Here is a 15615-nt window from a genome sequence, read left to right on the forward strand (position 1 = left end):
TACATTTGCCTACCTGTGGTTAAGTGGTTAGAACTTACATTTAATTTCTCCAAAAAAATGCCATTTTGAAGGTACATGTTTTGTTATGACAGCAACAATATTCGTATTTGCCAAATTATGATGTACAGTAAAGTATACGAAACATGACAAAACCAATCTTATAGAAGTACTGTCAGAGTCGGCAGGATGGGGCATGGGACTCCTTTTGGGCCCATTAATCACTGCAAAGCTGAGGAGCTGAGGAGATAGGTAGGGAGCCCAGATTGCTTGCAGATGGGAGTAGGAGAGTCAAGCCCCCTCACAAAACATAGCCCATGGGGGAAGGGCCTGCAGGGTAGAGGGGTCTTTAGCCCAAGAGAGCCCATCAGATGTCTACGTCTATGTGTGTGTGTGTAGAAGAAAGGAAGGTTAACAGCAGGTTTCTGGGGGCGGGGGTGATGCAGGTGTGCTCCCAGTCAGATCCTGGTATGTTTGTGTTTTATTACACCCACCAAATTTACTGCTTACAACTACCTTAGCTGAAATGTAGATGCTTTGTAGATGTATCGCAACAGACAGTGCCATCAAACACAACTATATATTTGCGTCGTCATGAGATAACCTGACTTTTATGTCCATTATTTAGTGTGATGGCCTTTAGAAGCTTTCAGAGAGAATCTGAGAGTGTCTCATTTGTCCACTCGCTCCGAGGATCCTCTGAGGTCTCTGTTTGAGTGCACTCAGTATCCTCTATAGCTCGTTCCCTTCTAGCAATTAAGAGGCTCCAGCAAAGCAGTCCACTTTGGCCTCTTCTCATTCAGCGGGGTAAAGTGGTGAAATGACTGTGCCATTAAGGACACAAAGCTTCTCCCCGGACACCCCGGCCCCTCATCTGATAAAGCGCAGAAACCAGATCCAGTGTGCCTAAGAGCAGCCTCACCTGACTGCTGATCTCTGATTAGAGTCCAGCGCAGGCCAAAGGCCGGGAACAGACACTGCAGACCAGTGTAAGAGCAAGGATCAGTGACACTAAAGCTCCAGAGCCCTATGGTCATCATATTCTTCCAATATCTTTAAATGGAACAGCACAAAGGCTATGTTCAGACTGTGGGCAAATCAAATGTGCTTTGAGACAGGTGTCTGCACTGTTATTGCAGATTTGTGTGTCCAGACATCTCCAACCTGCATGGGCTGCTGTGTTTAACAACGTAGGCCTGAGCAACTATGAAGCTATGCTGGTGATATGGATTTCAAATGCAGGAGAGATGGAGAAGCATCATTGCGTACTCCAAGCTCTCCAAAATTCTCTGGCATAAGCAGGAATCTTTGGCGCTCATCTTGAATCTTAGCACTTCTGTCACTCTGATTCGTTTTGACATCATTCAGTTTGCCACATTGTGAGTGATACGTTGAAATCTGATTTGAACTGCCAGAGTAGCCAAACTGAGATGCGTCTGTGAAACCATCTCCAAATGTGGTTTGAATCTGATTTATAAAAATTGGATTTCATGCTGTGTTTTCCTGTCCAAACTATCAAAAATCAATGTGAATAAAACCTGGATATGCCAAAAGTCACATTTGGGCTGGCAGTCTGAACAAATATCAGAAAGAATATAGTGGCAAATCACAAGCATCATTTTTAATTATGCATTTTTAATAGAGTTTAATTAGAAAATAAAAAAAATATAATTTGATTTAAAGATGTAAATCTTTGACCTTAGAATGATTTGATATTTTTTTCAGAAACAACTGACTTTGCTAAAATGTGATTGACACATGTCTCAGCCAATGACAAGTGTCTCTAAATGCTACTTCGTCCAACAAGCAAAGGAAAAATTCTGGCAAAAGTTCAAAGAATTATCTGCAATGAGAACAGCCTTGGCAGTAAATTAAACTAAGAAATGTTGGATGGTGTTGCCATATTTAGGACTGTTCCTTGGAAAGGATGTGTTACCATTTTTACATAGAAAATCAGCAAAACATACAATTTGATTAGGGTACATTTTTTTCCGTACAACTGTACAATGCAGTAACAAGAACTATAGATATAAAGTGAGATTTCCTCTCACAAATTGCTGAATATTTCAGGCAAGACATTTCAGCAAGCAGGCCACTTCATTTTCATAACTCTGCAGCATACATCACCATGATGTCACTCACAATTAACAGAAAAAAGTCTGTGAGGCAATTGCTACCAAGCAAGTGCATCAGTGTCTCTGAAGCCTTTGGGCTACCTGATGCATAAAGCTTCTCTTTCATGAGGCTAATGACCAGAAGCCAGACTCTGTCTCTCTCTTACAGGTACATACGCTCACTCCCTCTGCTACTCGCCCTCTTTCTTCGTTCACACACACTCCCAAAATACTTAATGTCTCTAGCTCAATAAAAGTAATAAGGTCAGCATTGTCCTCTGATTTTGGTGATACTTTTGATGATGTATAAAGTGATGTAAAGGCTTTTCATTAGAGCACAGTCTATGCGTTTCCAGAATTTTTGTTGTTAACTTTGTTAAACTCCCAAACAGTAGAAAGAATGCACCTGCAGAAACTGTACAATGTGTAGAGAAATGTGCAGATGACTCAGAGAGAGAGAGAGCTACAGAAACAGAGAGAGAGAGGAGGAGGGTGAGGGGGGGTGTAACTCCCAAAACAAATGGTCTGGAAGGGTTGGCCACCCTTGTTTAACAGCCCTCCTAATTTCCACTAAGACATAAAAGTTAAGCTGTCCCACTGGAGGATAATAATTAATGCATTTAGTGGTCTGGGTTTCTGCACAGTTAGAAGAATGCAAAGTCTTACAGAGATGATGAGCTGACATTTTGTCCAAATTGTCCCATAAGTTTGTTACCCTGACACATTATGACAAGATTGCATATACAAGAACGTACAGTACCTGTGTAAAAGTCAGAGACCACCCTTACTTTATTTAATTTCCATTCAAAACAGCCATTATGTTATTCATTTTTCAGGAAATATTTCTGTACAGATTAGATATAAGCTTATAAACTTGCATAAGGAAGAGGAAAATCTAAGAAAAATAAATGGAAAAACAGGAGGTTCAAAAACATTTTAAATATATTGAAAAAATTATACTCTTAACAATGTGCAAGATCTGGCAGACCACCAAAACAGTCACCATCAGATAAACAGTACTTAGAGTTCTCATCTTTGAGAGAGGGGAGAAAATCAAGCTCCACTCTTGCTTCAGATCTGAAAAAATCCACAGGTGTTTTTGTCCATCCTTCCACTGTAAGAAGACAACTCAACACTATGAGTCTGAAAGGCCATGTAACATCAAAACTGGACATCTAAGTTGAGTAAGGTTTTGTGGACTGATGAGTCAAAATTTGAAATCAGGATTATTTGTATCATGACAAGTAGAAAATGCAACCAACTTTGAAGACTGAACTTTGGCAATATGGAAAAATATAACTGCAAATTTCTGTTTAAAACTGAAAGCAAGTTACTGAAAAGATTGGAATATGTAATAAAGGGTGGACCCAGCCAAACTCTGTAATTATCTGTTAGATACTTAATGACTGTTTTGACTAGAAATTAAATAAATGAAGCATAGCCTCAAATTTTTGCATAGTTATATAAGCTTTCTGTGTAGTACTCTTTAAACTTTGATTAGCCAAACTCCCTTTTATACATATGTCGCTCTTGTTGGAACAAAACCTCATATCTCCAAAATGGTAACTTTACAGGAGGAGGAAAAAGCCTACTTGACTTTTAATGTAAGTCAATGGAACCAGAATTTTTTCCAAGTAATTGTGGGCTGTTTCTTTTAGTGCATACATTATGTGAAAGTTACATGATGAAAAGAGCAACAAGTATTTTCATATTATGTCAAAACCTGAAAAATGATAAAAATGGAGATAATTCCTAAAATAAGTTCAGTCTGACATGACTGTGTAAAAAAAAAAAAAAAAAAAAACACTCACCCAAGGTAAAAGGTGTCCTTTGCTTTTACATGTACAGAAAGGAGCCTCCTTGACCCTTCTGAGCTAAGAAATCATCTACTGATTGCATATCTTGGGCGTGAGACATGAAGCTGTAAAAATGTATCTGCACTGTGGAGTTTGGTGCTATTTTTTATCCACAGTAATGATTTAAACCGACTTCCTTGCCGTGCTCAGAAACACAACAAAAGTGTGTGCTTTGGATGAGTAATGTCTTGTGATATATTCATTGTCAAATTCAGCTGCTGCCAGATAAGTTCAGGAAATGTCTATTGGCTTCCATCATTGTTTTAGATGTTTTGGCAGGGATTATTCCCAAACCCCATCTACGCTCATCAATTTTAAATTCACTGCGTGCCCCAGTGACATGACATAAAACTGTCTTTTAGAAGAAGCCTGGCTCAATTTAGGGGGGAGGGTTGTCTGTGCAGGGGGGGTCTAAAGCAAACCCTTTAGCTGGGGGCAGAAGAAGCCCCCTCAGCTCCCCGAACAAGCCTGATGTTTATCCTGGCAGTGCTACCTCTGGTGCGCCGGGCCTGACGTTATGCCCACTCCCAGCCACTGTTTTTCAGCTTGAAGTGGGCAGCGCCAGTGTAAACACATGAGCTCATTCTTCGGCGGGCCTCTGCAGGGCCTCCACTGGCCCAACACGGCCCACAGGCCAGGGTAAACAGCCGCGACGCGACAAATAACAAGGGAATCCCACCAGAGAGAGAAGGAGAGGGGCGTGCTGTGGGCTGATTGCCTGTCATCACACACTAACAGCCTAAGTATGAACAAGATAGTCAGCTTGAGAAAACTAGACTCTCATATGATATGAAAAGAAAAGAACATATAGTGGCTTCTTATTTACATTATTATTCTGGACAGTGAGAAAAATGAAATGTTTATCTTCAGATCATTAAAAAAAGAAGATATCTAAACTGTAAACCTCCCTTACGGTGATGAACATTCACTCCTCTGTCTTAAAACTAAGGTGGTAAAAATGGTTCTTTGGAGTGATGCTATGAACAAAGCATTAAAGAACCTTTTGGTAATGTTTTAAAAAGGCCCCTATAAATAGTAAATTGATCATTATCTAATTGTTAATGAATATTGATGATAAAATGCAACAACTTGTGCTACCAGTAGAATTATTAACCATTCACTTTCATTCAAATAACTAAAGGACTGAAAATGCTTTCCAAAAATTAATTTTAAGTATGTGTAATAACTAGTATTATACATCTTCATCAACACATTGTAAAGTTGCAGCTTTAAAATAGGAGTCCAATTAATGATTATGAATGATATAAAAGGTATATATTATCCACTTAGTAATGGATAATTAAGTGTCAAGGAAAATGTTTATATGCAACTGACAATGCTTAATACTTCATTACATCATTTTTGAATTATGAATATCAAATAACTAACCTATAACTACAAACTAATGATTTGGATTCTACTTTGCAAAAAAGCGTTTTCTTTGTAAGTTGTAATGGAAGTCAATATAACAAAGTAATTTTCTATAAATAAATAAATATTTTCTATAGATAAATCAAATTTCTTTTGGTCCATTCATCACCAATTTTTACACACTGTGAAGACTGACCAGAGTTTTGAACTATGCAAAAAGAAAAAAGGGATGTGTAAAATGAAATGAAATGAAAAACAATGAGATTATTACATGACAGCGATGATATGTAACTTCTGTATAGTTATTAACAGTCATTAATGAGCTATTGTATAATGAGTAAGTTGCTATATATTATTGTCTGATGTTACAAAATGTTAGATGCTTTGTTTTAAATAAATAAATACATAAATGACCACCTCAAATTAAACAACAAGGCCCTCTTTTATGACATCGCACCAAAGAACATTTCTTAGCCCCTTAGCCCCTTAGCCCCTGTTTTTAAGGGTGGACTCAGTGTGAGCTCTCAGCACTGTATTGATGTTGAAGTCTTGGAGACATTAAGGCCTGAATTCATGAAGCATCTCAGAGCAGGAGAGCTGATCTAGGGTCTGTTCCTGCCAGTAGAGTCACAGTAAAGAGGAGAGAAATCAGTTCCTAGATCAGCACTCTTACTCAGAGAAGCCCTCTGAATACCAGGCCAAGAGTAATTTCAGGATTGAGAGAGAGAGAAGACAGAAAAGACAGAAAGAAAAGCATATCAAATCACAACTGTGAGTAGTTTTTTTTTTTCTTTAATTACATCCTCATGATTTTGGATTTCTGATGGTGGAAACATTTTACTGACACTCTAACGGTCTGTCATTTCTTATCTATGAGGCAGGACAAATGAACTGTGCAGAGAAAAGTGCGCCGCTATGAACACGAGCAGGTTTTAATCCAATACAAACCATGGAAGTTTTTCTTACACCACAGCCAGAAATTATTTTGTTGTAGAGTGTTTAAGGCATCTTAAAAGTCAAAAGCATGATGCATCCTCCTTGGGCCTGCCAACCTGGTCAGGTCAACTGAGGGCATGATCTATTCATTCATCAGCAGCAGAATCCTGTCTAACACAGTTTCACTACTTCACTGCTCAACAAAGTCTGGGCCTTTAATGAATTGCTCAACTGCACTGCTCACCCTCACGTCATTTTGTGTTTGTCTACATTTTTGATTCTATGCTTAGCAAAGGGTCAATTATTAATCACTCTTTTGGTTGCACAAACAGTCACAACATAATCTAAACAGCGTCTTTACTATGACACATCAAAATATGTAAATAATTGCTCACAACATTCACATACGCACACACACTTCTCTGCTCAGTTAAGCACTGGAATGAGGGCTTGAGCGATATGAAAACTTCATAGCCGATGCCAATACTGATTTTAGGGAGCTATACATTCGGATAATATCGGACACTCATCGGTGGGGGGGGTTTCATCAGTTTCTCATATTTAGCAGTGATTTAGCTTCTCTGTGAATGTACTTTAAATTTGAAGCTCTAGATGTTCAAAAGATGTGCCTGGGAGACCTGTAAATGCAAGACCTGATACCCCAATAGAGTAGAGAACGATCATTTTCAAAACCAAATGCAAAATGTGCTGCTGGCTCCAAGCTGTGGAACAGTTGCGTGCTTGTTTGACCCTGGCTACGTTCAAAGCTAGTCTTAAATCCCACCTTTCCAGATGGCTTTTGGGTGAACCAGTACTGTGATTTTTGTAAATGATGTGTGTTGCTTTTATATATTTCTATGCTATTGTTATTTTTTTAATTCTTTTTAAGTTCATTTTTATCTTTGTAATTTTTATTGTACAGTGTCCTTGAGTGTCTTGAAAGGTGCTTATCAAATAAAATGTAATTATTAAAATGTTGTTGCGCTGTTGTCGGCAGTCATCTGCAAACTGCGAGTCTACTTGTTACATGTGTCTGTAATTGTTTTGTCTGGATTGGGGAAAAAACGTCAATTTATAGTGGTGACGTGTTCAGCACCACTGTTGTGTATGTAGCCATCATGGTGCTGCACAGCTCTCATGTGACCTATTGTGATATCATATACATCCGTTGACCAACAAAAAACGTAGCCAGTTGGGGCCCAGGGGTCGATACCTTGATCATCAGGGTCTAAGGTTAGATTTGCATTTTACATTTTTTCATAATATGTGTTCAGATTCACCAGTTCAGCCTTTATTTTTATAATTTGCTTAAACAGAGTGTGAGAGGAGAGTGAGAGTTGGTATCTTGGTGTTTCTGTAACCAAAAAGAGGTGCTATTTAACTGCAATTTTATTGGCCGATAGCGATAATATTGTAGGTGACTCTCATAAGCTGATATATTGAAGAGGCCCCCCATTGGAATATACACTCACCATTATTAGGTACACCTGTTCAATTGCTTGTTAACACAAATAGCTAATCAGCCAATCACATGGCCACAACTCAATGCATTTAGGCATGTAGAGGTGGTCAAGACAACTTGCTGAAGTGCAGACCGAGCATCAGAATGGGGAAGAAAGGTGATTTAAGCGAGTTTGAACGTGGCGTGGTTGTTGGTGCCAGACGGGCTGGTCTGAGTATTTCAGAAACTGCTGATCTACTGGGATTTTCACACCCAACCATCTCTAGGGTTTACAGAGAACGGTCAGAAAAAGAGGAAATATCCAGTGAGCGGTCAGTTGTGTGAACGAAAATGCCTTGTTGATGTGAGAGGTCAGAGGAGAACGGGCAGACTGGTTCGAAATGATAGAAAGGCAACAGTAACTCAAAAAAATAAACAAAATATCTGAAGAATTTTTCCAACACATTGTTGAAAGTCTGCCATGAAGAATTAAGGCAGTTCTGAAGGCAAAAGGGGGTCCAACTTTTTACTAGCAACTAGTGTACCTAATAAAGTGGCTACACACTATTACCTCAGTGAGGAATAACATTACTTACAAGTGATTGAGAATGTTAATGAATTATATATGGGGCCATCTGCAGCAGCTGAAGCATGTTAGTAAAAGCGATTAGTGAGGCCTTACTGAACAAATTCGTCCCTTGCCTTGTCCCCTGACTGCTGGTGCTGCTGGTGTTGCTGCTTGTTGTAGTACCTGCAGGAAGCAGATAGACATGTGAATTAGCCTATGCAACACACAGAAAACAGATGCACATACACACATACACTCTGCCTGGAAGAATTATGAAGGAGCATTTTTTTTCCCAGACAGGTCCTCTTACTATCAAGACCTTTTCCATGAGTGATGTTTTCCACTACTGAGATGAAAATGTTCATACAAAGATGCCAGTGTGCAAGGATTTCACTCCTGGGCTCTAGTCACTGTTAAGGGCCCAGGAAACCTCGAGAGACTTTCTTTTCCAGTTTCCTTTCCTTACCCTACATTATGAAGCATTAACTGGCAGAGAGCACCAAGTTTTAACTGGCGCCTTATGTGACTACTTTTGTTTTCTAGTGATGCTGAAATGATGTTCTATGAGTGGTAGAGCTGTCCATTAATCAATTTCCATGTTTACTTAGAGGGGCACTGGTGGCCAAAATAAAAATGTGATCATTGCTTCATCTGTAAATACAGCTACTTACCTCCCCTAATGCTGTATATTGAAGGCCAGATTTATTAATTAAAAAAAAAAAAAAAACTACAACCATGTCAGAGTGGATTTTCAGGAGAAAGGCTTTTAATTTTCATTTTTGAATTTTTTTTTTCTGCTAGTTGCCTAATGCAGAAGGAAACCAGATGCTACAGCTGGGAAGCCTAATACCACATTAGTGTTTATTAGCTGTTACATCAGTAGCATTCTTTCTTTATTGCAGTGGAGAGTTTCCCATTGGTTATAATGTTATAATAATGCATGCTGGGGATTGTAGTGATGCTGTGCTGCAGATTATTACATAACATAACAAATTACTTCTTATTATGCTAGTTTTATGGTGGGATGCCCTTGTAAATGTTCACTTTTCTCTGCTTCCATACAATACTTAGGCATGGTCCAGTATTTCTGACACCATGTTCTTATTTAAAAAATAATTTGCACAAATCTCCTTATTGTAACAGGTTACATCTATTCATTCAACAGATACTTTCGTCAACAATCATCACCTTCTTTATTGACCCCAAGGCATCCTTTCAGCTCTTGCAGAGAGATGGTCTTGTCCTTATTGAGATCGCAGTAATCTGTGAACTTGCGAGCACATCGCTTGGGCTTGGCTTTCTTTTTCACGTAACGCTTGAAGGGCTTCATCTCCTTTTTGTTGATGTCATGGCTACCATTGTTGTCCAGCTGAGCGAAGTACCAGTGCACTACCCGCTCCTCCAGCGTGTGGCTGGGGTCAGGCTCCACAAATCTGCAGATGAGAGGTACTGAGTAAGGGCGAGTCATGCGATATATACACAAACATAAACTGTTGGGTCACTCAGATGTGTTACGTAAACCATTTACTCAGACTGCAAAGAAAATACTATCTAACCATTATTTCTGAACATTTTTGACATCAGTGAATAGAGTGTGTGCAAATTCATATTTCATAGTTGTTTTAGACTGCATAATACTATGTCATACACATATAAAGTTAACAAATGACTCATGATAGACTGACTATAACGTTACATGTTTTAAAAAAGATTTCAAAGCGTTGATGGCTCTTCTTACCTCCCACCACCAGAGGGAGTTGGCGAGTTAATGGCCTGTACCATGTCTGTTGTGAGGGCATCCAACAAGCTGGTTATGAATTCTAGCTTCTTTCCCTCTGGACAGCCTGTCACATTTAAACAAAGGACATGAATGACCGCAAGCTTACCCTGAGGCCTCTAAATGTCTAAATGTGTTTGTTCTGAACACAGTAAGAAATGATGGCCTTGAGTTGGTGCAGCTTAACACTGAGCGTGATTTTTTTTTCTTTCCCTCTACATGCTGAAATGCTAGAAATCTATATGTCAATGGTGTTTCTTGTTTCCCTTAAAATATGTGTGGAAAGTGCAGCTATACACATGTATCAATAAAGTACAAAAGAGCTAGACGTGCAAGGTGACATAAGTGGTCGTCGAGCACCCAGTTAACTTTTACAATACATTGCCAAACACCTTGGGTAGCGGCCTTTAATAGCCCCAGATGCTGGGCCATAACAGCAGTCCACCAGTCCAAATGTTTCCGTCTTAATTGTGTCTATTAAAACATAACTTCAAACAGGAGAATATAATAAGCTTGTTATTTAGTTTTACATTGTCACCTCTCTCTCAGTCTCTTTTGCTTAATCTGACATGCTCTCTACCTTACAGTTGCCTCCTCATTCTCCATTCTTTTTTTTTTTTTATGTTTGTCCACCGGCAGGCCCAAGACACTGTGTGGGCAGTGGGGTCCTGTGGCATGCCAGGTGAATTCAATTAGCATCAGTGGTGCAAAGACAAGAGCTGTGACGCACCGCCTCACTGCCTCTCAACCTGGGTGTTAAATCAGAGCATGTGGAACTGAACCTATACATTTTAAACTCCTGTCGCTTTTACAGTATAGTGGATGTGCAGAATGTGAACTCAAGCTGCATTTATAATTTTACTTTCTGCAACAGTCAGCCCTTAAGCAACTACTCTCATGACTAGAAATGTGCCAATCCCAATGCTGTATGAATGACACCATAGAGTTGTGAAGTGGCAGAGCATCAGCAAGAGTACGTAAAAATAATTCCCCTCAGCCCCCCACAGGCAGCGACACCCCACTTGATCCCCCCTGCTGTAGCCCCTCTCCACTGGTCCAACGAGCCATAAACCATGGCACACATCTGCTGCGCGGTCAGGAGCCATGTTTTACTCTGTAAATGTACCAGATGGGGAATTAAAGAGGGGTTACAATGAAACTTTAAATGAAGGGGAGAGAGTAGATCAACTAAAGCAAAGCAACAGAAAGCAGTGAAAAGGGTTGGGAACCTTGTGAAAGCCTTCCACTTGAAAAGAAGACCACCTTGAGGTGGCAACACATGGGATATATAATCTCATAACTCTTTGTCAAACAATGTTCCCGAGCACAAACAAATACTGAAAGTTCTTACTGAATTCAGATGTTCACAATTAAAACCAGCACCAGTAATATTCTTCAGGCCAGATGAACTTTTTTAAGCCTTTATGCAAAAGAAAATAGTAAGTTTGGACTTTTCTCCTCTTCTTCTTAAGCAACATGATCTCTAAATACTGTCAATGCGCCAGTTCTTCAAAGGCAAGAAAATGTTCCAACAAAGCCTAGAAATCCTAGATTTCTGTGACCTTTTTGGGCAAACAGATGAACGCACAGGAATGTATTTAGTCATTTCCTGTTCTTTCTTTGATTTATGTTTCCTAAATCTATGGTGAGCTGTTTATAACTTAAACCCCGGTCTAAATTTGTGCTTATGCTTATTCAGAAACTGTTACACTGCATCTAATACCAAAGGCACAAGGTTGAGGCAGCATTATGGATTTAGAGAATGTGAATGAATAAGTTTCAGTGCCATGAAACATGTATTTGCCACCCTCCTGATTTTTTTTTTCTGTATATTTGTCACACTTGTTTCAGATCTTCAAACCTTGTGCAATATAAGACAAAGACCACCTGGGTAAACCCAAAATACAGCTTTTACTTGATCAATTCATTACTGATGGGAAAAAAAGTTGTCCACCTACTGGTCGCATGAAATAATGAATGCCCCCTTAATTACCCAATCAACCAACTAACCATGATAACTGCCAGCCTTGTTGAACGTAATAGAACCAAACATGGAATGTCCAGCTATAGGAAGTGTTAAGTTGCACTAAAGGTGGTATATTAAGTTTAGGGAACAATCACTTTTTCATACACAGCTGATATAGGCCTTGCAACACTGTTTTTTTTCTCTCTCAATGAATGAAATGATCATTTAAAAAAACATTTTTGTGTTTTCTGATGTACTTATTGTTTTTTGTTACATTTTGTATAAGGATTAAATCCAATCTAGTGTAACAAAATCACTTTTGCACAGTGCTGTAAAAGACTTTGACTACAGACATCGCTGTCTATTCCAAAAGAGGGCCTGGATAAAGAGAGGCGATCAATCATGTTTACAGAGAGTATTTCGAGGCTTCTCTGCTCACCTGTCAGGTCTCTGTCTCTGAATGGATCCTCCATCTCGGACATCCGGGACCGGGCTGCACTGTCACATTCTGGCTTCTTATATCTGGGGGAGAGAGAGAGAGAGTGAAAGAAAGAAAGAGAGAGTGAAAGAGCTTGATTCAGCACTCCTGGAGGAGTTTTGATCCCACAGAGATGCAATGTTAATGTCAAAATCCTGGAATCTGAGAAATCAGGAGGGCAAGAGAAGCCAAAATCATAAGAACACAAACCTTTAAATCTTGTTATACTGATTCTGAGAAAGCAAACTGAGACTGGTGAGACTTAAAGCATTATAAACCAAGAGATCAGTGGCTTTTTAAGAGAAGCTGCAAAAAAGAACAGCTTCAGTTTGGTTTGCAAAACCTGGTTTGCTTTAGTTTTACACTATCATTAATGCTGACAGAGGGAGAGAGAGAAAGACATCATTTCCAAACACCTCTCTGGAAAGGGGGAAGTGTGAATGAGCGCGTTCCTTGTGAACACGGCCGGTAATAACTTGCATTGAAGCTTTGCCGGGACATGTGTATTTCATCTCACCGTTCGATCAGTGGGATTGCTTTGTTTTTTGTTTTTTTTTCCTTCAAAATCTTCACTGTGTTCCAAAAATGAGTGTTTGAAGCATGAGAATGCAGTTTGTCTCACATCTGGGGTAATGAGAGAGCCACGCAATAACTTTTAAAAGATCTGTCCGTCAGTTCAAACTCTCAGCACTAGTGGTGGGGTCGGCTTGGTGCCTGAATTCAAACTGCAAACCTTTGCCTACATTTAAACTGCAACCTTTTAAAACACACTTCAGGTAGTGTTTGCTCCAGTCAGTCTCATGGGAAAAGGCATGTACTGTGCATTTCTCTTTGGGACACTGATAAAAACCTGTTTTAATTCAATCTGTATAAAATTCGTTTTCATATTTTATAATCAACAAAGACTTAAGAAATAGAAATAGTAGAAACAAAGAGTAGAAAAAATAAAAATGTACAAATAAATATAAAATAAGTAATGGACATGTGAAAAACTTCTAAAATAGCCCATATCCTACATATTTTGTAATATTTTGTTTTAATTTCTTTAACCTTGAGGTCTGCTTAGGAGTTTTACATGGGTTTATATATCAAAATGTCATCATCATCTCTTAGAAGGCTTTTTGTTGTTGTGCCTTTAAGCTCTGCTCTGATTGGCTGTCCTGTATTATGCCTCTTTCAAGAAGGGCTAATTTTCTTAACATGAATAGGTGTATATACGTAGATATGTTTGTTTTTGTGACATCACAAAAACAATTAATTTGAAACATACTAATTGCATCTTGATTTCAGTTTATAGACTGAATATATGGACTGAATGGGTAGTGAATGGCACTTTAACAGTGTTTATATACTATATCAACTCACAAGGAAAGAAGGAAAATTCCTTTTTCCATGTTATGGGCCCTTAAAAGCCTAAGAGCCCACATGTGGGTCCACATTTCAGTTTCTCACTCTCATAACTCCATAATTGGATGACTGTGGGGCAGCATTCATAAGCCATTCATAAGAACTGGCATATACCTATATGAATATTTTATAAAGGCTTATTCCAACAGGAGTAAATAAGTCTTTATAAATGCTAATGTAGGTTTATGTTGGTTGTCATAGGCTTTTGTAGCCTTAGAAATTTCCCTCAGTAAAGTTTTACTTCTAATTGTATATTAGTTTCATAGTAGTTTGTGAATAATTATTCAAAATTAGCAATATCATAATAATAATAACAGTAATAAGCCAAAGGAGTGAATAATAATTTACTGCACTGTAAATGATGTTTAAACCCTATGCTTACCTGGCTGAGGTTCCAGGTATGGGCCGTCCTGTGTCCACCAACACGCACCAGCAGTAACCAGTGGACTGGTGGCACTGGACAGGCTTGTACAGGCCCAGAGGCCCACAGTCCGGAATGAAAATGGCCTCTCGTGGGTTGATTCGAGCCTCATCCAGTGCACTCTGTCTCTCCTGGTCACAAGAGGGAACTTTCTCTAGAACCACAAGAAACACAGTCAAACCAAAGTGTGCTGACAGAGGCAGATCTTGGAGAAACAGAAACAGAATGGTACTATTAAAAAGAAATTACAGGAACTTGAGAAACTGTAGTTAAAAAGGACAAAAAGGCCAAATCTAAAATATAGCTATGCAGGACACAGAAGTATGATGTTGAAGCAGGGTGCTGAACATTACAGATTAAACCGATACACATACATGCAAATTTATTACAGGGCCTACAACCAAGTTGTGAATACGCAAAACGTATGTATTCATTACAGTCTACAAAGCCATTGCCTAGCCCATATTGACTAAATTACAGCTGCCAGATGAAATCCACTGTTGACACAAAACATTTGATGGAAAGTGGAAGTGCTTGTTTAAATTAGGACAGGCAGAAGCTCAGTGATGGAAACACTCTCAAGAGGCATCTTTGACCTTACTCCAACCCTGACACTTCACACAACATTTCGGCTCCCCCTTATTTATTAACGGAACGGACACTTGTGAATCGTACATTTAAACACTTTAACGCCTTGTCTCATAAATCTGTATTTATATTGAAGTCCATTTAGAGCATCACTCACTTATCATAGTAGGGCCAAGCACGTTGCAGCTAATCCAGCTAGTGCTATGCTGAAGAGGGCTTTTTACCACCCCTAATTCATGTCCTTTTTAATCAAGTATGTTTATGGAGAATTAAGCTGTAACAACAGCCCTCTGAATCACTTTCCCCTGCAATGCTCTCCCCCTCTGCAGAGGCTTTGTGACAGAACACATGGTTCAAGCTGTCAAACAGGTGGACCAATAAGACAAATGTAAGCTTCTGTAGTGTGTACAAAAAAAAAAAAAAGACAGCATGCACATCCAAGATCATCCCCCACATCCATTGACAAACACACTAACTCACCAATTCCCAAATCCCTAAAACAATTCTAATCTAATGACCCCAATCATGTCGTACTAGCTCATGTTACTCCCTGGAGTTTGTGTTGTGGCTAGGAGAATTTCTCGGATAAAGAGAGGGGGGATAAGGGACTGACTCTGGACTGTGGGAGATTAAATGGTAAAGCATGCCACAGTCCAGCCAAAGGCTGCAGAAGCCAAGGGTTGTCTGAGCTTTCA

The 15615-nt window shown here is 39.2% G+C and overlaps 1 protein-coding gene across 7 annotated transcripts in view; it reads right to left on the bottom strand.

The window, feature by feature from the left end:
* The window catches only part of smoc1 (SPARC related modular calcium binding 1), a 57748-nt gene that overhangs the window by 5769 nt on the left and 36364 nt on the right, over nucleotides 1-15615 (bottom strand). For 5 of the 7 annotated variants that reach the window (XM_017690786.2, XM_017690785.2, XM_017690784.2 and 2 more), the window contains 5 exons: nucleotides 14294-14486; nucleotides 12466-12548; nucleotides 10022-10127; nucleotides 9472-9716; nucleotides 8418-8466 (listed from right to left, as the gene is read on the bottom strand). In XM_017690786.2, coding sequence (XP_017546275.1) covers nucleotides 8418-8466; nucleotides 9472-9716; nucleotides 10022-10127; nucleotides 12466-12548; nucleotides 14294-14486 — 676 coding nt within the window. Of the gene's footprint in view, nucleotides 1-8397; nucleotides 8467-9471; nucleotides 9717-10021; nucleotides 10128-12465; nucleotides 12549-14293; nucleotides 14487-15615 lie in introns of all 7 variants that reach the window. The other 2 variants (XM_017690783.2, XM_017690780.2) reach the window with 1 other exon arrangement.

The sequence above is a fragment of the Pygocentrus nattereri genome, chromosome 10 (genome assembly GCF_015220715.1).
Source record: "Pygocentrus nattereri isolate fPygNat1 chromosome 10, fPygNat1.pri, whole genome shotgun sequence".
Taxonomy (NCBI): Eukaryota; Metazoa; Chordata; class Actinopteri; order Characiformes; family Serrasalmidae; genus Pygocentrus; species Pygocentrus nattereri.